The sequence below is a fragment of the Dendronephthya gigantea genome, unplaced genomic scaffold, assembly GCF_004324835.1.
Source record: "Dendronephthya gigantea isolate DGI-Jeju-01 unplaced genomic scaffold, DenGig_1.0 000000F, whole genome shotgun sequence".
Lineage (NCBI taxonomy): Eukaryota > Metazoa > Cnidaria > Anthozoa > Malacalcyonacea > Nephtheidae > Dendronephthya > Dendronephthya gigantea.
In genome coordinates, this window is record NW_021163010.1 from 537,703 (window position 1) to 559,824 (window position 22,122).

The 22,122-nt window shown below is 35.5% G+C and overlaps 6 protein-coding genes and 1 long non-coding RNA gene across 7 annotated transcripts; 2 read left to right on the plus strand and 5 right to left on the minus strand.

Moving 5' to 3' along the window:
• The first annotated feature begins 581 nt into the window (after positions 1 to 581).
• Positions 582 to 2,098, plus strand: LOC114519491 (lipase-like). Its single transcript, XM_028539634.1, has 3 exons — positions 582 to 908; positions 1,163 to 1,390; positions 1,698 to 2,098. Exons 1-3 carry the CDS (start codon positions 630 to 632, stop codon positions 2,085 to 2,087), a joined length of 897 nt encoding a protein of 298 aa, XP_028395435.1. The 5' UTR covers positions 582 to 629; the 3' UTR covers positions 2,088 to 2,098.
• Positions 2,099 to 2,182: 84 nt separating this feature from the next.
• On the minus strand, positions 2,183 to 5,465 carry LOC114519481 (acetylcholinesterase-like). Its single transcript, XM_028539624.1, has 8 exons — positions 5,322 to 5,465; positions 4,839 to 4,954; positions 4,556 to 4,738; positions 4,294 to 4,460; positions 4,018 to 4,174; positions 2,909 to 3,744; positions 2,690 to 2,793; positions 2,183 to 2,568 (listed from the first exon to the last, which is right to left on the minus strand). Exons 2-8 carry the CDS (start codon positions 4,900 to 4,902, stop codon positions 2,310 to 2,312), a joined length of 1,770 nt encoding a protein of 589 aa, XP_028395425.1. The 5' UTR covers positions 4,903 to 4,954; positions 5,322 to 5,465; the 3' UTR covers positions 2,183 to 2,309.
• A 1,099-nt stretch (positions 5,466 to 6,564) lies between these two features.
• LOC114519501 (methyltransferase-like protein 24) lies at positions 6,565 to 7,807 on the minus strand. The gene is made up of 3 exons (XM_028539646.1): positions 7,486 to 7,807; positions 7,106 to 7,334; positions 6,565 to 6,954 (listed from the first exon to the last, which is right to left on the minus strand). Exons 1-3 carry the CDS (start codon positions 7,695 to 7,697, stop codon positions 6,673 to 6,675), a joined length of 723 nt encoding a protein of 240 aa, XP_028395447.1. The 5' UTR covers positions 7,698 to 7,807; the 3' UTR covers positions 6,565 to 6,672.
• Positions 7,808 to 7,906: 99 nt separating this feature from the next.
• On the minus strand, positions 7,907 to 9,618 carry LOC114521356. Its single transcript, XR_003686798.1, has 4 exons — positions 8,929 to 9,618; positions 8,336 to 8,426; positions 8,085 to 8,176; positions 7,907 to 7,947 (listed from the first exon to the last, which is right to left on the minus strand). It is a non-coding gene; the product is annotated as an uncharacterized LOC114521356 (long non-coding RNA).
• Positions 9,619 to 9,990: 372 nt separating this feature from the next.
• On the minus strand, positions 9,991 to 11,702 carry LOC114518908 (integrin alpha-D-like). Its single transcript, XM_028538945.1, has 3 exons — positions 11,290 to 11,702; positions 10,776 to 11,165; positions 9,991 to 10,329 (listed from the first exon to the last, which is right to left on the minus strand). The coding sequence occupies exons 1-3, from the start codon at positions 11,423 to 11,425 to the stop codon at positions 10,022 to 10,024; spliced, it is 834 nt and encodes a 277-aa protein (XP_028394746.1). The 5' UTR covers positions 11,426 to 11,702; the 3' UTR covers positions 9,991 to 10,021.
• A 3,205-nt stretch (positions 11,703 to 14,907) lies between these two features.
• Positions 14,908 to 17,128, plus strand: LOC114520298 (homeobox protein HMX3-like). The gene is made up of 3 exons (XM_028540540.1): positions 14,908 to 15,106; positions 15,622 to 15,993; positions 16,518 to 17,128. Exons 1-3 carry the CDS (start codon positions 15,085 to 15,087, stop codon positions 16,841 to 16,843), a joined length of 720 nt encoding a protein of 239 aa, XP_028396341.1. The 5' UTR covers positions 14,908 to 15,084; the 3' UTR covers positions 16,844 to 17,128.
• A 1,568-nt stretch (positions 17,129 to 18,696) lies between these two features.
• Positions 18,697 to 20,969, minus strand: LOC114521754 (lysosome membrane protein 2-like). The gene is made up of 2 exons (XM_028542294.1): positions 20,941 to 20,969; positions 18,697 to 20,519 (listed from the first exon to the last, which is right to left on the minus strand). The coding sequence occupies exons 1-2, from the start codon at positions 20,967 to 20,969 to the stop codon at positions 18,929 to 18,931; spliced, it is 1,620 nt and encodes a 539-aa protein (XP_028398095.1). The 3' UTR covers positions 18,697 to 18,928.
• Between the last annotated feature and the right edge of the window lie 1,153 nt (positions 20,970 to 22,122).

The window sequence follows — 22,122 nt, forward strand, 5'->3', positions numbered from 1 at the left end:
CAAACGTTCTAAAATATAGTTCACCAAAAATAAATTAACCTAGGGGCAGGTTGTCACTTGAGGGAAGCCGCTCTGACAAAGGATGCTAAAACAATGAATTTTCTGAAATTACAATTACATGCAACCCAGTCTTGCACAAGTTCCACAAATAACTAATACAATTAAAGTTTAATCTTAAAACTGACAAATATTGATGTCTCATTGTAGGATTAAAAAGTATTTTGAAAGAATCTAGTGTTGTTTTCACAATGAAAACGCTCCTATCACTACTGATAATGTTGTTTTGTCTTCATCGTCATGCATTGATTCATTCCTCGTGCTTCGTATCTTAGTGTCCAGAAATAAATATTTTGGATCAATCATCTATCATATTGCAAGAAGGACACAAGAAAAAACTAAGACGTCTGAAATAATTTTGAATCGTGCAATATACATTTCAGCCAGGTGTGAATCTTTTTATCAGGCAATCTAATTAGATTTGACAAATGATTCTACTTTTAGATAACAAATTTTAAACTCGTCTAAATACATATAATTACATAAATGAACGTCTTTAAATACAGCTGAAGTCACAAAAGACGTCTTGGTTATAAAATCAATTGTAATGATGCCGTGTTAAACACAACATAATGAGCGCGATGTTCAGGATTTTGGTACTGACGATTTTTATTGATGCTATTGCATCAAACAGCGTTTATCCTCCTACAAAGGTCATTCAGCTCTCCTTAGGTGTCTCCAAAGCTGCCTACCTACCACTGCCCACAAGAAGATTCATTAAAAATGGTGCCATCATTGAAAACATATCAACAATGATGCCAAGACGACCTTTTCCTCTGATCTATCTACCTCCAAAATATGATCCTGCTCAGGATAAAGAAGCTTGCAGTATTACAGGATGGAAAGCAGAGGTAGAAGAACTTCAGGATAACACGTAAATGAAATAATAGCCGAGTGTACAGCGTCAGCACGATACTGCGTATGATTGCAATTTAACGCACAATGCAGCAAAATACATAGTGGACATAGTGGCCCTTGTGAAATCGAAAAAAGCTTTAATGCGTGTATGATATAATAAAGGGCCCGCAATTGATTAGCACTGCATTAGCTTCTGTTTCATCCAACTCTATTTTGATAACCGTTTTCATAATTAAATTACGCACAGGCCTACGAAAACAGAGAGACAGAAGTCCTCAAGTTTACCCACGACGAACAAAAAATTGTTGTGTTTGGTTTTCGCGGTACAGAACCATTCAGTGTTACTGACTGGTTGGGAAACTTTAATCTTCAACCAGGAGCTTTTGAGATAAACGGCACACCGGTCAGTATACACAAAGGATTTGTGAAACGCTATGGTTATATTTCGTCTTGGTTTGAAAATGAATACATGAAGGTAACCACATCCACCATGATACCGATATTATTGAAAATGACGTGCTTTATTTTTTTGCAATGATCAAAAGAAGATTTTCTTCCTGGTCTTTTTGCTCTATACTCTCTATAGTTATTATTTTTACAGCTGAATGCAATCAAACGCATTTAAAACAATAGGAAACCGGCTGAAATTTTAACACAAGTTTGAACATCAATCATACTATAACTGCTGATATGCTTGTGACTTGTTACTGTAACTTACTCTAAGTATGCATTTAATGATTTCATCTTTTAAATGTATTAATGCATGAACATTTCTTTCAAAGGTACCGGCTGATTACAGTATCGTACTAACAGGTCATAGCCTGGGCGGTGCTGAAGCAACTGTTGCAGCAGCTTTTGTCGCTGAGAGATTAAACCGTCGTCCAGATGCCGTTGTCACATTTGGTTCACCTTATCCAGGTTTGCTGAGTTTTAAAAAGTATTATAATAAAGCTGTTGGTTGTGATCGAACAGTTCGAATGACGGCAAAATGTGATCCATTTACCAAAGTTCCGATGACTGTTCGTGGATATTTACATGTCTGTGACGGTGTTGAAGTGAATGGAAGAACCGGTATTAGTTTCATCAGAGCTCATATTTTGTATGAAGGATATGAGAGAGGTATTAAGAGGAAATACACCAACATCAAGGAAGTCAGTTTTGGTTGTGATTAAATTCTATGTTAAAACTTCTCTTTACATGAAAATGTAGCAAAAGGAAGTTCAATTGTAATAATATGTTGTTGTCTTAGTCATAAGTGATAAACACTTAGCTGAATTTTATGCATGGGATCGTATGGTTTTCAATAAAAACATCTTCATGCATATAGTGAAGTTTGAATGTTTCGTCATCATCTCTCACTTTCATTTCGATGTCGCAATTTTTAGTGCTGCAATTCAGAATACATTATAATAGAAGCTTTCTCCAATATCGAATGCTTCATTTTCACTTGGAAACTCAGATATAATGGATTTTTTATCGGATTCATACTCCAGAGCTTCTGTCTCAATCTCTCTCCAAATAGCGCAATTCTCATCGCGGAAATTTTGACCAATTTCTAAATTATCCATTACTTTGAACTTTACAAATTTCCCTGTGGTATTTTCAAATTTTGGCCATTTTGGAAGTACATTTCTTTGACCAGCTGTGGGATTCCTAAAGTTAAAAACACAAATGTTAGATACACGATTCGCAACTATATTACATTTTGCATTATATTTTGCGATTGTTGTAATGAATTACTACTATGCCTACCACAAATATAGCCTATACTTACCCATACTTGGCAAAGTTTGACCAGTAGCTCATCATTCGTAAAGATAATTTCCGTTCTTTATCGTTAAACACACGTGGCTCCTCTATTGGTGCGCCAAGCACATACTACATAATAATAAATAAAATTCCTAAAATTATCACGATCATCACAGTACACCAAATAAACGAACAGTTTGACTAAACTAACAACAGAACAATCCTTCGTTGCCATCCTACATACCTGCAAATCAGTTCCATGAACCACGCCCATCCACTTTGGCCAGTTTTCTCTGCGTGAACGATGTTTCATTCGGTACATAAAAACGTCATTAACGTCCGTTCCTGACAAGGCTTTAGCCATATCCAGCATTGGACAATACATGTGTCTATCTTCCAATAAGATCTGGTAAAGGTCACGATTAAATGTCGGTGTTGTTTTATTATGTGCAAATTTAAAGTAAAATTCTTTTATCTTGCTGCGTGCAGCATCAGAAAGCTCATAAAATACTTGATCGATAAGAGAACGAAGTTGTTTTGTCTTTAACTTGAATGGCCGCTTGTATCTGAGAAAATTTAGGAGGTACACCATCCAACGACTACCTTCATTTTTATTCGTTCCAAGAAGAACATTAACTTTTTTCTTAGGGAGGTTTTTTATTAAATATCGAGGATTATCTCCAATTAATATGTGATCAATAACAGGGACCCAAGTAAAGTGACCGAACTGAACGGACGCCAGATCTTGCTGTGCTCGGACGATCACCTCAGCTGGAATTTGGGAAAGACAGTTTCGTAAATTACCATCGTCTTCGCATTTCAGCTTTTTCAAAAATTTCTTCAGTCGTTGACTGGCCTGAGCCTTGCTCATACTCGCCCAGTAAGCAATGGGAGATCCACTTTGTAAAATTGCTCTGTGAAAAAGATTTTCACCTGATTGCGCTAACAGATGAAATCCAACACTCGCTGCTCCGGAACTTTCACCAAATATTGTTATAGAATTAGGATTTCCACCGAAAACTTGGATGTTCTTTTTTACCCAAAATAACGCCATTCTTTGATCATATAAACCCATGTTACCTGAAAAAGGAAAAATCTTGTTTACTATTGGACTTTGCCATCTTTCCACGTCCCTATATATTCAGAGGTTTTTGCACGGTAGATAAGAAAGCCTGAACACATCTTATTTATATTTTTAAATGGAATGCAAATAGAATTTTTTGCCCTGGCTGAAATCTTAAAAATCTCTTCTAATATACAGATACTATAAAATGCTAAAAATCCGGTTTATCACCTGCAGTTTATATATGAATTAGTGTGAACAGTACCTTATTAATATTACTACTTACCAACCTTCTATTCTGTTGTCTCCAGTTGCAAGAAATCCCAGTGCTCCTAATCTGTAGTTGAATGTGACCACAATCACGTCTCCATGCGAGGCTAATGTCTTGCCATTATGTATTGGAAGAGAACTACTGCCTTTAATAAAACTGTCTCCATGAATCCATACCTTAATTGCAAAGCAAGCATGCAGGATAACAGTTTGTTAGTGTTTGATGCAAAAAAAGGTCATAGGGTATGCAAGTCTTCAAAAAAAATAAACCCAAGTCCAACAACGCAATACACTACCATAACTGAGGAATTCGTTCGTCTTGGATATGGTGTCCAGATGTTCAAAGTTAAACAATTTTCTTTAAATTCATTTTCTGGGTTCCAAATATCGATTGCACGTCTGCCACTCCGAGGAAGACGGGGCTGCATGCATGACGGCTGAAACATACTAGCATCCAAAACTCCTAGAAAAAAGTATGAAGGTTATCTCTTTTTTTATTCTTGCATCCAAGATACTTCCTTGGTACGAAAGCAGGGGACTTCACTTGCAAGGACCAACCTGACCATTGCCCGGTGTATGGCTGTGGTTTTTGAAACCTTAAGTGACCAATTGGCGGCGTAGCATAAGGTATGCCAAGGTATTGATGAGAATAGCGACCATCTTTACTGATCACTGTTTGACCTTGGATTATTCCATGAACTGTTTGGACAATTGGAAGATATTTGTGTCCAGGGATTCCACCTAGCGCGAACGAATATTGTGTTATAATACGCGGTAGCAATAAAGCTAGACTGACAATCTATAATAGCATTATCTATATATGATTTAGAAAAAAACGTACCTTTGTTAACAGAAGCTTCCACTATACAGAATACGGTATGAAGTGCGAAAATTAAATATCCCATTGCTTAGACCTTCGTTATACTTCTACCATTATTGACCTTTTTTAATTCTGACCTACGTAACGAAACATAGAAATCTAAATGGTGAATACGTGACTTAGGATCAGGCAACTCTGCACGTGTATGGGGAAGTAACCGCGATAACCATTGTTATAATTAAGATGTAATAACCTAACGCGTGCACTTGGGATGCTTAGGTTTTTGGAGGTGTAGTATATCATCATCCAGTGCTAACTGATCGAACCAGAGAGGGAAGGAATGTAAGGCTTTGTTTATGTACATTGAAGTATATTCTTAAGAAAAAAATGATATATGTGACGGATAAAACTAAACAGTTATTCTTTATTATTCGTATAGTATAATATGTAGTTCACAGTATTTTCATATACCGAGGAAAGAATTGCAGGTGGCTAAACTCTCACCTTTCAGGTCTTCTTTAACGCTTTCATGATCTCATGATACATCAAATTTGCCTCAGTATTTTGCTGTCAACATCATACTTTAAGCATGTTACTAAATGGTTTCACTCCAAATATGGCCCACAAGATAGATTTTTATTCATGTATATTTCGCAATGACAGGCTATATTCAGTTTAGTAATTGTGATATCATTCTCATGATGTCATATGGAAAGATTAAATACAGGCTTGGTTTCGGCTTGCCATGTGCCAGGGACAATGGCTGATAATCGGTTAGAATTCCTCATCATTTCAATCCGTTTACAAATAAGAAAAACGTTGTTTAAAACAGGTCTAGCAGGGAAAGTTCGTTTTTTTGAAATAAATTCTATGCAATTGTTTCAGGTCCTAGGTCACTCTGATACCCTCATGAAAGTAGCTAGTTTCTCAGGAAAACAGTCCGTAGAAGCAGGGAAGACTATTTTATAGATTCGATTGTTCGTGGCCCGCTTTAGACTAAAAGGTGGGCACAGATCGAAACTAGATGCGACAATGGGGCGGGGGGCATATTCATGCATACATGCGTTTTGCCCGACGGATTTCTTATGTACGTGTGTTCTTTGAAAAAAAATCGTCGGGCAGAACAGTATATATTAATATGCACATCCCCATCCAATTATCACGCTAGTTTCGGCACTGGTGGACTGTTAACGTTAAAAATATCGATTAAGTTGAATTTTTTGGAGGCAAACAACTAGGTTAGGTCGTAAGATTTAGGTGCAGTCAACCGTTGTGAATTGAAAGTAAACTATTTTAAACAACCTGCTCCTACACAAATCCTATTAATTATGGCTGAGTAATTCCTGGCCGTATTTAACAATGAAGTTACAATTTTCTTCGTGTGTATAAATGATTATGTTTTTTCTGAAACTGCATGATTGTCGGTTTATCGTTCGGCCTAAAAATTGTTTGCCATGCCGGTGAAAATTGGGGCTGCCGTGGATAACATATACCATGCACATGCAGAGATAATTTTCCTTCAACGTTACTTCAGACGTAGAAGATCCGTCAACTTTATACTCAACTCATGTTGTAGTTTGTATGTGTTTTTGGCCATTTGAGGTAGTATATATAGGTTTATTTGAAAGCAAAAGCACAACAGAAATGCAAATGAGACTGCATGTTGCACTGTGTTTATAAACCTTTGGACTTTAATCAGAGAAGGTTTATAATGGCAGTATATAAATAAATTTTCAGTGAAACATTAAAATATCTAACCAGACAGATTTCTATGTTGTAAAACTGACATAGTTACGTAATCTCGACGTACTTTTATCAATACAAATCCTATATTAAGTTACCTCTTCAATGAATATTATCGAAGTGGCAACTTAATAAGATTTGTATTGATAAAAGTAGTTTCATAACACTCTCTACAATACATGTTTCTATGCATATTGGCTATTTTAAATCCTTGTCTGTCAAGCCATTTAACTATTCCATAATATCGACGAACACCAAGTGGTGTGTGATCCACAACATGAAACTCAACATCAAGTTGTTTCACATATTTTCGTAATGTTCCATCTGACAACATTTGGGGTAAACATTTCCATTCATCCCATTCAATATCAATCTTTAAAACATCTATCTTTCTCTGCAATTGAGAATGTTTACTGTTATAACCGTAAATGTATTGCACCGCATAGCTATATAAAACTTAGTGTTAGTGCTATTCTAACTGATCTAGCTGTATTGCGCGTTTCAGAATTTATATGTATGTACAAGTACACACGTAAGAGATTTACCTTCTCGTGACGAAGCTCGGTGATTATAGATTTCAACGTCCTAGTTCTCCATCCAGCTCTGCCCGATTCTCCCGGAGTTCCTTCTGAATCAACATCTGCTAAGCCGACTTTAAAGAACTGTATAAACGGCGAACGAAGATGGCTTTCTTTCTTCATTGTTGGATCAAATGCATAAACTCGGCAACCAAAGTTTGCTATGCTATCATCAAATGTCCACTCATCGTTTATCCTACAGAAATAAAGCTTTATTGAGTTTATTCTGAGTCAACTGACATACAATTTAGAATTTTAATATTGCAAACTATACTTACTATAGTGACGTTGCATTATAAAAAAATCAAACTACAAAAATATACAGACAAAAAAATACAATTACCTACCCTATAGAGTAAACAATGCATGATCCAGGGGTGAGAGAAACTTCTGAATCAAGACAAAGATACCACGATCCGTCAGGGTCAAATTCAGGAGGATTTTTATTCAGCATATATACTCCTCCAAAATGTCGAATATTTTCACAAATAACCCCTTGACTTGACATAAATAAATCATAGCGACGCATCTCTTCGACTAAAGAACCAGTCCCTGCCATGAGTGGTTCTTTGTAAGAGAATATATCATGTAATGCTTCTCGTTGTAACTGTTTTGAAACATTTTTCTTGCTCGAACTTTTGTCTGAAATTGATCGTACGTTTGTTTCCACACGAACTATATATGAATATAATAATAAGTTAGACTGTTTTTTCGTCAAATGTGGACTGTTTTTAAAAGTATGTAGCTAAAAGTTTACATCACTACTTGCCGTCATCATCTTTTCCTCCGTTTCCTCTAATTTCACTCCACTACAATTGAGACACAAGAGTTTCAGAGAATTCGACAAGTTTTTGACCAAGGTGGGAAGGAGTTAAATGTTAGATCTTAAATCTATATGAAACTAAAAATTATAGGCAATAATTATGTCTGTAAATAGTTGACCAACCATTTTCTCGTACGTCCATATAAATAAAATGGAGAGGGATAAGAAGGGAATTAGGCAACAAACAAGGTTAGATATATTTCTTGGCACCATATCTAAATAAATATGATCAAAATTATTAAAGATTTTGACAGGTTTAATTGCATTTCCAGATCTACAGACTGCCGGATTACTATTTTTAATTCCTATCATCAATGTATATTCCACTTTTCTTTTTTTCTTATTTCTACATGCTTAGTACTCAGACCCTTCACCTTATTAGTGTGCCAATTCGCACCTTCGAGGAAACAGTGAAAGACGACGGGTATGTCTTTTTCTTGATGATCTTTCGAGGTGGCAATGCACCTATAATACAGTTTTTATAGCTTTAAAATACTTTTTCTTTACGTGAAGCATGTTAGAGCGAAAAACCAATTAAGTGAGATCAAAGTAGCAAATTATTGATATCAATTGAGACCGTATTCCTGACAATTCCTGCAAAGATCGTTTTAATTCTCGCAAATCTTCAAAAATTAAAATTCCTCAACTAGTCCCCTCTCTAAAACGTCAATGTGGTCGGGCTTTCAATGTCACCTTGGTGTTAAACACTCTTGTACAAACAAGTCTCATTGACAGATCATTGACAGATCACAGTTCAAGCAATCATTTGATAAAAATTTCAATAATTGTTCAGTTTTTTACATCATGCATGCACGCTATATCCATTTGAATGCCCCATTCTTGCATATACATTGATCATGCAGGAGCGAAACTCCGAAAATGCGATCAATTCGCCTTGGAATCCCAGCATGAAAAACTCTAGCTGTGATTCCAATATGTCAAAAGATTTATAATTAACATACGTCACCTTGAAAGTAGTTTGTATCAATGCAGTTGGGTCAGTTTTATCAACGGTTACGTTGTCTATTCTTGTTTTCACTTCAATGTCATGTATATTTGAGCAAGCAGATGAAAACAACGACAATATTATACAGGATCGATTCACTGAAATACGTTGAGAAATACGACTACCTCCTCTTGAACAATTGTTATATAACAAATAAAGGCTCTTTACAAAATACATTGTGACTATAATATCAGCAACAATAACACCTGTAAACTACGAGTCATAACAATTAAATATGTTACTGAAAAGAACGTTTTTAGCCACCCGTCTAAATAATGTATTTGATGTTGTATTGATGTAAAGACGGTGTCAACGCAAATTTTAACATCAATTTTTCAAACGTCGAGCGCTAAACTCGCTTTTAACAACTGGCCTCAGGTCACCAGACTCTACTGATTTAGTTTCATATAGGCAAAGCACGATCTTCACTGATAACTTTGTCCCAATAATGACATGTTTCAAATATTTAGGACTTCTGTAACATATTTAGTTGAGTTTTTTTGAACTTGTATCTGTTAAAATTTGCTTTCATTGACTTCTTTGAATGGAAATTTCACACACGTCACCGCATCGCGACCGCGCTGTGAGATTTCGTGCGAGATAACATCATCCGAGCCAGGAATGTTCAAAAATGCGCTTTATCTATCCGAAGTAATACAATGGACCCCGAGTGTTAGGAGCAAGCTAGTGTGAACCAGGTCTAATATGACGCCGACCTCGGAGAGTTTCATTGGTCAGCGATAAGTCAGCGGAAAATCGACTTACCGTGTATGGAAACGTGGCCAGGATTTTCTTATTACAGCAATTACGGCATTTCGTGTTTTATTGATCAAGTAATACGCCGATGAACCACATTTAACTGCAAATGAGCTCACATGCAGAGATTGATGAATTTTTAACAAATGTTGTTTTTGATGGCTTTTTTGCCGTTTATTATTTCTTTATGCCAACATTGATTATCACAATATCTACAACAGCTATGATTTAACTATGCTCAGTAATCAATACACGTATAAATCAGTCCGTTGCGAGTCTGTTGCGATCTGCAATGTTTCTAACATGGGGATTGGTACGGCTTTGCCTGCAACTTTCCGCTGTTCAATTTCTCCAAGGCCATTTCAAAAATGTATACAAGGTCGCTAATTTTGCGAATTCGAAAAACGTGTTTTTCTGGTGCAGAAGATGCTATTCCAGCCATTTCCTGTATAGCAAGAGTATCAAGGTCACCGACGGCCACAACAGAGATTTGCACACCCAAATTCTTCTTCAGCTTTTCAGCGTTGGGTATAGTCAGATGTCGATCTACGTTAGACCGCCCGTCTGTCAGGAGGAGAACCTTTAATTTTGAAAATCTTCGGCTTCCTATTTCAAAAAAGAAACACGAAATATTAGCAACGACTGTATTAGTTCATGCTCTAATATATTAATTCATGATAGTCTATAAAATACACTTAATTTCATTTTATGAGGGCCGAGATTTTTTGATTGTAGCAACCACATTTTACAATTCTGGTGGCTTTGCGTGTACGTGAAGCGTGTCGTTTCTCTCTTCATGTTTTATTGTTTTGAGATATGGGGCAGGAGTTTATTTCCTAGCTCAACTGCGTGACGACGCCCACTCTACCACTTAAATCTACCACTGAATCAAAGGCTGTATGGTCAGGAATGAAAATCCAGTTTAGATAATCATTTCGTAGAAAGAGCAGAACATGCATTGCAGGTGTTCATTCAGACCATGGAGTGTTCTTGCTGCATATATGCATGCATGTAAAATAGACTTTAAAAATTCAAATGCATGGTTAACTAACCAGTTAAGAATAGGTTTTCTGCTTTGGCTAATCCTGCTTGTGTATTTGTACTCCCGTCAGGATACGGGATTAAGCGAATTTTCTGACGAGCTTCTGCAGAAGGAAGGAATTGGAAGTCTACTCTTGCTTGGGTAGAAAATGTGACTGCAGCGTGTCGGCAGTTGTATGTATTGCCATCCTTTGGTTTCTCACACATTTCAATCGCTTGAGCGAACGCCTTCAGACCTTCATAAAATTCACATTTAGGGACTGATCCTGAACCATCCATGATAAAAACAATATCTTCGAGGACTAAAGATCTTTTAGTCACTTTACTTGCTGGATGAAAGTCGAAGAAATTTTCTAACATCAATTGTGCAGTCTTCTTTGGAGATGGAATAATTTGAAGCTCTAAAAGTAAAATTTAAATGCTTGAGTATAATTAAGGGCCACATGCAGCGAATCTTACCACGGGCGAAGAGGCTGAGCAATATGAAAATATATAAAACCATTTACAAAAAAATCGATTACTTACTCCGATAAATCGGAGCATTTGGATCTGATGGTAATTTCGTTGGTCGCGGTGTTGTGAGCCTCCAAAATGTTTCTTCACTGTTTTTTGGCAAAACAGAAAAGAACATCACAAGCGATAAGAGAACGACTGAATTCATGGTTTATTACTTTCAGCACTTGTTCGCAAGTTCAAAATGAAAAATTTTGACCGTTGTTGAAGCGTTTTATGAGTCGAGTCACGTCCGAATTAAGTTGGCGGAAGTCTAGTATTTATGGTAATATTATTTAGAATTCTTAAATATTCTGTCTCATCCGTTTAAGTTCTATATTTATCAAACCGAATAAACAGCTTTTATAAATCAATTTTGGCACACTTTCATTATACCATTCTTATGCTGCTCTAATTTCGTCTGTGGTACGGTACATGCATGAAAATGTTGATGGTGATCTCTCATCCTCTGGAATTACGAGAATTTAAGAACATGCAGATAAAAGTATATATATATATATATATATATATATATATATATATATATATATATATATATATATATTAATATATATATATATATATATATATATACTCAAGTGACATGCATGCAGTACGGTCATTTGTTAATATTGTGGGCAATGGGCATGCATAGTTAACTTATATGTACATGAAACATTCTGAGAAAACAAATATCCATGAGAATTTACTTTGTTTATATAAATTTACTGAATGAACGTGTAAAGTAAATATTCTTATGACCCTTAGGAATCACAAAATTACTTTTCCTGTCATGTGATGAGGGGATTTCCTCCGAAACAATAGTATGTCGTATAAAGTACAAGTGTCACGACTCAAGAACATAAGTTCTAGGCGGATACTAGTTTATGTCAATCATTTCTTTCTTATATTAAGTTAAGCACTTGAAGCCTTACGTCACTAAAAGCTTAATTCGATAAAATTATTATAGTAAAGTAGTTTATAAGTTTGAGATACGGTTCATGCACAAATATAGTCAGGCCTACATTTCAAACTGTATTTCTTTCACTTGAATTCGGCATTAAAGAAACATGGACCTTCGACATACGTTCATATTATTCTTATTATATATACAAGATTCAGTTTCTACTGTAAAAATGATAAAAATCAACTAGCTATTTCGAGACTAAATGAAATAATCTATTTCATGCATATTTTATTTCTTTCATTTTCTTCAATGGCTTCTGGCTTCATGTTTACTGTACGCAGACCTTTGACTATTTTAGAACCTGAGTTTATAATGTATTTTCAAACAAGGCCGGTGCTCGGGGGTCAGAACTAATTTTATCTTACGAATATTTGTCTCACTTAGCTTTAAACGATCACGGAGACAACATAAAGATCTTTAAACTGTTTAAAACCACAGCCATCCTGACCACGAGATAATATTATAAAAGTGTTGACCTGCACGCATTTTCACGTCGTCTTTGACGTTCACGCCTTCATGCTAAATCTCCCCGGCTATTGTGGTTAATAAGGATAACGTGTGCGCAATGTTTCGAGACTATAATGTAATGATGGACAGATTCATAATGAAATCATTAGCAAATTAATTAAGTTTCGAACTATTAATTTCATTTCTTGTGATTAATATTTTTATCTGTTTATAAAAAGAAGTTACAGAATTCAACAAGTGTATGATGTCTATCCTTTTGCTATTATTTTCCGTATTTTTATTAAATTATTCCGTGGCATTGCAGCCTGAATACAGGCATTTACTCAGATTACTTATAGTCTTTGACAAGGCATTTGATTGGGTTTATTTATTGGTATTTAGTGAGATAATACTGATGCGTCAGCTAATCAACCCCAGTCCTCTTAGTGTAAAAAGAGCTCCATATATTACAGATTATCATAAATACCGTGCGTATGTGCTGTGTCATTCGTAAATTTGGTAATTGATATATCTTTCATAGTTTATCTTTGGATAAAATGTCGCATTTTCCAGTTCGGTAGAAAAAATTGGCCGGGGTGAAACAAGCACGTCCGCAGGGCATTTATAACTTTTCGTACATATGCTATCATTAAGGATTAACTTGTGAAATTTTTGTTGTATTCGACGGTAGGATTTTCCATTCGATATCTGTTAAAACAATAATAAGGCAACACTAGGATCGTACGATTAAGATTGTGTCTGATCATATAAGATTATCTTAAATCCTTTATATATATTTGTCCAAAAATCATCCTGGTTTAGTTACTGCAGTTAACTTAATAAAAAGTATAAAAAACCGCTATCGCTGAGTGATTTCAACAATGAATAGCAAGAATTAGCAAAACAGATCAGCATAAACGTAGAATGACGGAGTGCCGAAAGCAAGAATGAAGCACCTGCTTTTAGTTAGAATTTAGTGACGCCATCTTGTCTACCATCAGAAATGAATGTAGATAATGAGTAAAAAGCACGTGAGGCATGCCGGGATAAAAATTGCAATGAAGATAAAAGACGATGATACCACAGAGTGATATAAATGCTTTCTAATCAGCATCACGAGCTAGTGAAATAATGAATCAATTCGACAATTACTGTCATGACATATTTATAGCGCCCAATCAAGCATTTGTGTTGATGCAGTAATCTTTTTAGTACAAGTAACTATACAAATACGGCATTTCGGATGAGTTCGTTTATTTTCATATCTCATTCACTCATTGTTTGATAATTTACTGTGATATTGTAATGTTTTTTGATGAAAGTCTATCAGCAGATTGAAAGTCAATCACCAATTGACATATTTTCAGCGACTCTGTTATAAAATGCATCTCTTATTATTTACTGGTTATGCAAGATAGTGCGATCCAAACAAATTAAAATACAGGTTAAAAAAGATATTGCCTCAAAACTAATCTAAAAAATATGACACGAAGAGAATTTGATAACTGGCATTGTAAGTTAATACTCTATAATTTGGTGCACCGAGGTTATTCCAAACTAAGCTAAACTGAGACTTAGAAAGTATATTTTACTGTTCTACTGATAGATATAGCCATATAGGTAAGTCAGTGAGCCACTATATCACTTTGTTCTCATTATGCTGAAGACATCCATGAACACATCACTGACATCAGCGATAACCACGATTAAAATTGGAGTTTGCATGTAGTCGTCATTGCTGTGGGTTGTGTCAAGATAAGACTATTCTAGTTATAAGTAAAAGAATTAAAACTAATTTTTTATTCTTGTGATTAGGTATTATTATACAATATAGGCTTATAGTAATAGTAGCTATACAAACTTAGTTTTAGTTTAGTGCATTCTTGTTCAAAATAGATTTAAAACAGCCGACTGTTTCGGCAGACATTAAAAGTTATACAACGAGATAAACGTTTTATTAAAGGTCAGTTTTCAATATTATAATGTGTAATGAGTTTCTCAGTATCATTGATCTTTTATAAAGATGTGATTATCAAGAGCCGAGCATATTGACGCAAGTCAGGTGAGTACTTATCACCAAGGTCAGAACAGCTGCGAAAATAATGGGGAACTTTCATATCTCTGACATAAAAAATATCAGTCAGTCATACAAGTCAAATTTCTGCTTCCAAGTTCACCTATTTTTGTTCACAACAAGGAACTAAATATCAAATGCAACTCTTTACAATCAGCTGAAATTCAACGGGCGCTTATTGCTAACATCAATCCTTTTTTGCAGTTATTTTTTGGTGTATGCTCAGAAGAGTGGGCCAGCAATGCATTTTTCTTTTGATAAATGTTATGATAGCAAAAGTAATACACGTTAATTTTCCAATGAATATTCTTCCGTTTGCAATTACCGTGAGAGGATTCTTATGATGTTACTGAATATTATAGGTAAGCACATTAGTATATTTTCAAAACAAGTCATAATTGCATATTAACAAGCCGTTTACAGATGTTTAAAGAAAATACAGTGTTTATTTAGGCACGTTTATATACAAATGTTGATATAAACGTAATGTAATGGAATCAAATGTAATGGTATAATTACAGAAACCGCTGTAAACTTGGACTCGAAGTAAGCTGCTATAGTATCAAATAAGTTATAGTTATAAATGCAACGTCAATTTGTTTCTATTATTGCCAGTATTTATGAGAATATTAGGCCAAATATATATAAAGATATCATGATATAGGTGTCATGCCCAAGATGATTTTTATCACGATTTAAATCTCTTTTTGGCCTTTAACTGGCGATGGTAATTATATAACAAGTCATAACTTCGGGGTCGGTGCGCGAGCAGTGATATGTATAGTTTGTCAACACCATGTTAACTGGTGGTTTGCTCGTTTGTCATTTTATTATAAAACTCGTTTGAAAATATAATAGTTAAACGATTCTAATTCAGAGATGGCAAAAAGCACACAGTATACCGACTTTATTGGACTAGAATCTGCCGGTGCATTAAGCGAAGCGGTGACAACAACATTCTGTCAGTGTCCTGCATCATTGCAATGGACTATAACAAGTCATAAAGCAGTTAAAGCACCCGCAGAGACAGCTTGGTCATTGGCACCGTTTTGTTATACACCAAACAATCAGCCATGTTTATGTCTCAGATATAGAAATATGGAGGAGTGTGGTGCTGGCAAGATTAAAACAACTCCAGCAACTCTTGATTCTATGAAGCCCTCCAAACGGCGCGGGGAAGCAAGTTTATCAATCAGTAAAAATTTGAAGTTTGGAATCGAGAGAATCTTGAACCAAAGTTGCAGTTCAGGTCGGTACACTCATATTGCAGTATATAGGATAATTGATAGAATTTTAAACACTATGATGCCTGATGGGTCATGAGTATGGTTTTCATAACTAAAAATGTTATCCTGATAAACATGATTATTGAAGATGAATACCAATGATGTTATGATGATTTTACTATCGGGCCATCGGCAAAACCAAAATATATTTGTATCGTAAATCTTTCGGACATTTGTTTTATTCAGTTCGTTCGGACTCTAACCTCATATCACAGGCATATAGCAGGCAGGCAGGCATGAAAAGCGTTACCAAGATCCTTGGATTATTAAAATGCACCCCATCTTAAAATCATACAGTCATATAACTATTGTCAACATAGAATTATCTACAATTTCAAATTTTAATTCGACGACGAAAAATGAAGGCCGAGGAAAACTGATACACAACACAGAACTATATACAGTCAGAAATTTAGTATAACTCACTCTAAGTCATAGACTGAGTGTATAAAAACTGTAAAATTGTAAAGCCTGTTTTGTTTTTCAGACTTAAAGGATGACAGGAAGGAACAAAAAACCAAAAATGTGGATAAATCGACAACTTCGTCAAAAAGTAGACGAAAAAATGGCACTCGCTCGGTATTTTCTCATGTTCAACGAAACATTTTGGAGTTGCACTATCAACAACGAGAATACGTGACAAAGGGGGAGCGCTATCATATCGCTATGGCAACAGGAATCAGCGAAGAACAGGTCAAAATTTGGTTCCAAAACAGAAGAACAAAGAAGAAGAAAATGGAAAGAAACAAAATGGCGACAACAGAGACAGGGGGGAACAGATTAGAAATAGAACATTGTGGTATAAATTATTAAAGATATCATCGATTTTTCTTACTTATAGATACATTAATATGTATTTTATTATATATCGTAAACTTCCGTATACAAACCCTGGTCTTATATAGGTTCGTAAGGGTTTTTTTGATGGGCTTATACAAGCATTGGCGTACGGGCGCAAAAAAATCGCCCGAATTTTTGAATTATACAATGTGCCCGAATTATAACTTTTACCGCAAAGCGGCGGATGTGGCCGAATTTTTGGCTGAACTTTGCCCGAATTTCTCGAAATTTTTGGGGGGCACTCACGCCTATGTATACACGGGGGGATTATATAGGGGGGGGGCTTATACACGGACAATATTGTGTTAGTGATTGTTTTTAATAAAAATTGTAAAATTTGTAAGTGAACAAATTCAAATTATGAATATATAACTAGAAGAAACTATGTCATTATGTTAGTAATTCAAACCTTTTGTAAGCTACCTGTATTCTAAATCTTTTATATATACTGATAATTACAGCTGCTTGGAATCGTATTTGCATATTTTTTTGCTAAAGAATATGGGCTTATATTTGCCCTAGGGCTCATAATATATTCGGCACAGTGTGTGCGTTAGTGAATGTGGTATTCGCAGGGGTGCTATACACGAAGAAACGAAACTAACCGTGCTCAATAAAAACTATCAGGATAATAAAACTTTTACACCGAGCGACTCTGCAAATTTCTTTTTTGGTTTCGCAACGCACTGCTAAATAACAAAAATAAATTCACAGTGTTCATAGTTTAAATTGCTTTATTAACGGTCTCATTAAGCAAGTAGAATGTTACATATTCACTGGCACTTAGATTGGTTTTCGTTTACCATTTCCGCATTTCCGGCTGAAATTTATCAATTTCATGCAACATCATTTATGCAGGTCTTGTTAATGACTATCTCAGGAAATCAGTTGTTATTCTGCTGTTCAGGGAAATTGACCCTCGCTATAAACAACCAGTGAAATAACTCATCGTTAAAACTTCAATGCCCTGACATTGGGCTGAACACAAATATGTTTAAAACCGTCTACATGCAAAAAATTTGATTCCATTGTGTTTACCCATGTCGCAACCATATGTTCACGCTTTCTGTTCTCATATTAAGACATTGAAATTGTAACAATAGTTACCAGCCAGCATGTGTGTTCAATGGTTGTCGTTTTCTCTAGGACATTATATATTTTGATCAACTACTGCTGAACCTGAAAAGTTGTAGTTATTGTGAATTCTACCAGTACTAGCATTGCTGCAGGATATGATAACATCTCAATCTGATTGTGGTGTGTCAATTTGAGCCCTCTGGCACATGTCCCTTGTACCTAATTAGCTAAAAATTTCTCCAGGATGATTGTTTTTACAGCAAATAAACACCAAAATATTAGCATAGCAGGGCTAAATTGTCAGTCTGGTTGCCCCACAACTAAATACATGCATGGGATAATTAACCCGGGACAGTCCAACGGCAAAAAGGTGCCTCGGAAGAATCTTTAATAAAGTTGGGGCGAAGGAAGCAAAGCTAATTGTTCCTCTAAGATTTAGATCTAAGACTCTGTCAGCCTGTTTGCAACGATATATTCAAATTTTGAAAATTTTTCGCTCGGCTTCAACCATCATAGCACTTCCTGTGTCGGCCTATGCCACAGTAGAATTACCAAATGAAATTGGTTGATATACCAAACGGAACCAGGACGCCCTAGCTCTGCCATTCACCCATGGAGATGCCCTACAAATTCCAAGGATTACTACCGAACAAGTTTCAAGTGCAATTGCAGGTCTGACGTACCAAGCTCAGAAAAAAAACCCTGACGTACCAGGACAGAAGTGCCCCCGAACCCCCCGACAATTTCCCCAGCATGTGCGACAATTTCTCTAAATGTTCTACTAATTTGATGAGAAAAATGATCTATTTCGGTGCCATAAATACCGTCCTGATTATACAAATGTTTTTTATATGCCGCGCTACACATTTTCGTTTAACGGATCCTAATTGGATTATTGGAATAATAATAATATAAAATCAGCCATGATCACGACCCGTCTATATATAATATATTATCTTTTTTTCATCATCCTATAGTTATTTATCTTTCCTGTCCTGAATTAATCAATAAGGGTGATTTTTCTTCATTATTCTCACTACAGCAGCATATTGCAGTCCGATTTTTCCTTTTTCTAACACAACAGAATATAATCATTGTCATCAACATAAGCACAGATCCTAGACATATCATGGCGATTTCAACATCATGAAAAATTTCCATTGGAAGAATAATATCGTTGCGAAATAGAGCTGCTGTGTCGGAGTCTAACGACATTTCTACTTCAAACCACATAACTGGCACGTAAGCTGAAGGCGTTGATCCAGTTTGACTTATATCTCTTTCAGCTTCGATTAAAACATTCACTTGTAATCTTATTGCATTAGTCATTATGGCGCCCAAAATTGGTTCAACATCAAATGAAAATTGGTGTTTCTCCTTATTTGGTTTCAGGCCAACAACAGCATCTACCAATCTCGGATCTCCGAGGTAAAAGTGTGGTAAGGATATAAACACCGGTGCTGAGGATCCGCTACCTTGACACTTGCGGCTATCTAGCAAACCGGTTGGGAGCAAGCCATAGTCATAGAATGCGGCATTATCTGGATCAACTGTACCGTTAAGAAGAACCTCTTGCGGAATTACGAACCGGTAGACATCAATATCCTGATCTTTTAACTCTTGATCATACGTTAGATACACTGAACGACATAGTTGAATAAGAATTAAATAAATTCTGTCATTCTTTTTCACATCAGGAGCGAATTGTCTTCCATCAGTACCATTCAACATGTTGGCATATTTTGTTTTATACATATCAAAATTATTTTTACCCTTCCAGCTTTTCCATTTCTGTATATCTTCAATGTTCTTCACTCCAGTATAAACAACTGTGCGTCCTTGGAGTGTATTATTTTGTAGAAGAAATATTTTGGAAGTTACATTTGGAAAAAAATTGTTTAATGCAGGTAAAGCTGCAACAGTTTCATTCCTAAGTTTATTTATTTCCACCAAAAGTGGATCTTCATAACCCCATATTAAGTCATTAACCTTACGAGTCATAAATAATGTTTCTTTATATCGCCTCAAGATTCCACCAACTAATCTTTTCCAATGGAAGAAGTCGGGATATTTTTTTAACATTTCAACGACAACCATTAGTGGCATATTTACTGTCGTTATTTTATCATTGTATAAGTCACATGACTCGCACGAAGATGCACTATCGTATATAAACCATGATTTCTCGTCATACGATACTGTTCCATCTTTATCCTGCCATGTTATATTAAATTTTTTCTGGTATGACAATAAAGTATATGGTCCTTTTTCTTCCAAAACTGGCTTAGCTCCATCTTTTACTACTTCGTCCGGATTCACTACGTTAAAGAAATAATATTTATTGGGCACTGGCATGGTTGGCTCGGCCCATGGCTTGTATGTTGGTGAGCCAGGTCTCAGAACCAAGTTCTCATCGATTTTATCTTTAAAAATTTGGTCAATAACAGACCTTAGGACAACACCGGAGATTAGTAAAAACAAACCAAAAATAAAAAGGCATAGATTTGACCCAAGTCGTAGGCAGCAACACGGTTTCTTTTGTACAGAGCGACCATCTCCTTCCATGGTCAGTCTAGAAATGTCAGGTAAACCTTTATAAACTTGCATATAAACGAGGAGTCAACACAAAGCAATTGAAATAGTAAAGCAATAAAAATTTACGTGAATGGACAAGTTGTGTATATGTTTATGCAGGGTTTCTCAAAAAAAACCAAAACTATTGAAATCACTCATTGTTATAATTTGAATGCCGTGTTCACGATTTTAGCCCGTGGGGATTTAATGCAACTCAGTAAAATGCTAAATGTTTTGTGTTGCTAGAGAAAGGGGACATGTCGAAGGTCATGTTGATTAAGATGCACTTTTAAATATTGTTAAATATCCATATTTCTAAATTGTAAATATTGTTAGTAAATATCATTTTCGCGTACGAGCAAATTTTACTGCATCATATGCATGCATGCATAAAATGATTATGGCAAACATTTACACACCTGTGGGTCCCAACAGAGTGCTTAGGCATTCAAACTCTAACAATTACATTGTTATGCGTGATTTCAAAGGTTTTCGTTTTTTTTGAGACACCCTGTAGTTATAAAAAAAAGTTTATTCTATAACATGAACTTTGACCGAGTTTAATCACGGCACAACTGCAAGACAAAACAAGTCCAAAATATCGCCTAAAAGACAGAAACTATATGTTCTTAGAGCTTTTACATATAGCCATAGGTCATATTTTCCACACCCTGTTCTTGATTCAAACTACTGCAGAATTAAATAACATACTGACATAGACACGGAATGTTATTAATCTCATTGATTACGCCATTTTTCACTATTTTAATACGCGTTCCGGCAAGTACATGTTCAAACATTTTCTTTGTTTCCTGGGTTACGTATCGACAGCGTATCATTTAATTAACATTTACATTATTCATCAGTTTCGGCAAATATTAAAAGTTCGAAGCCTGAAACGGGCCGTACTTATTCTTTGTTACCTGTTAGGTAACGAGTTACGTTTTTGTTTCCGCTTATTTGCATTTGATTTGGCACATGGCTAGTAAATAGTAGAAGCACTGAAGCAGATATTGTAAAATAGTAATTAGTTCAGCATTTTCACGAGTAGGTTTAATTGAGTTGTATTATTCGGCATTTCTAGCGTTGTTGTCTAAACTCTAAACCACAATAAATTCCAACGAGTTTGCAATGCAATCTTTTGAATTGAATCTTTTGAAACCTTGGGCATGGCTTCGCTTGCATGCGTCTGCTAGCAAAACAGGGGGTTCCAAATTTGGTATTTTAACTAGCTTGATATTACGTATAATTCTCTCGTAAAGTTAGAGAGTCGAAATATGATTGGAATATGTTTATGTTCTCTAAATTTACTTTCAAATTTTACTTCAGACTCTCTTGCTTTATTCTCGAATCTCGACCCTCGATTTGTCAGAGCGCTTATAAGTGGGCATAATAAGATTAAATTTCACACCTTGTCACGACCTATTGGCACAGTAGAGCAAATGTAAAATAACAAACATGATATGTAGTTTATGCATAAGAATTTACATATTATATGTAAAATTTGAGGTGGAAGCATGGTGGAAGAATAACTTTATGCGGCAGTATCGAGTCATTTTGTTGCACGTCGCATAATACTGTTGACTGAATCATTGTTGTTG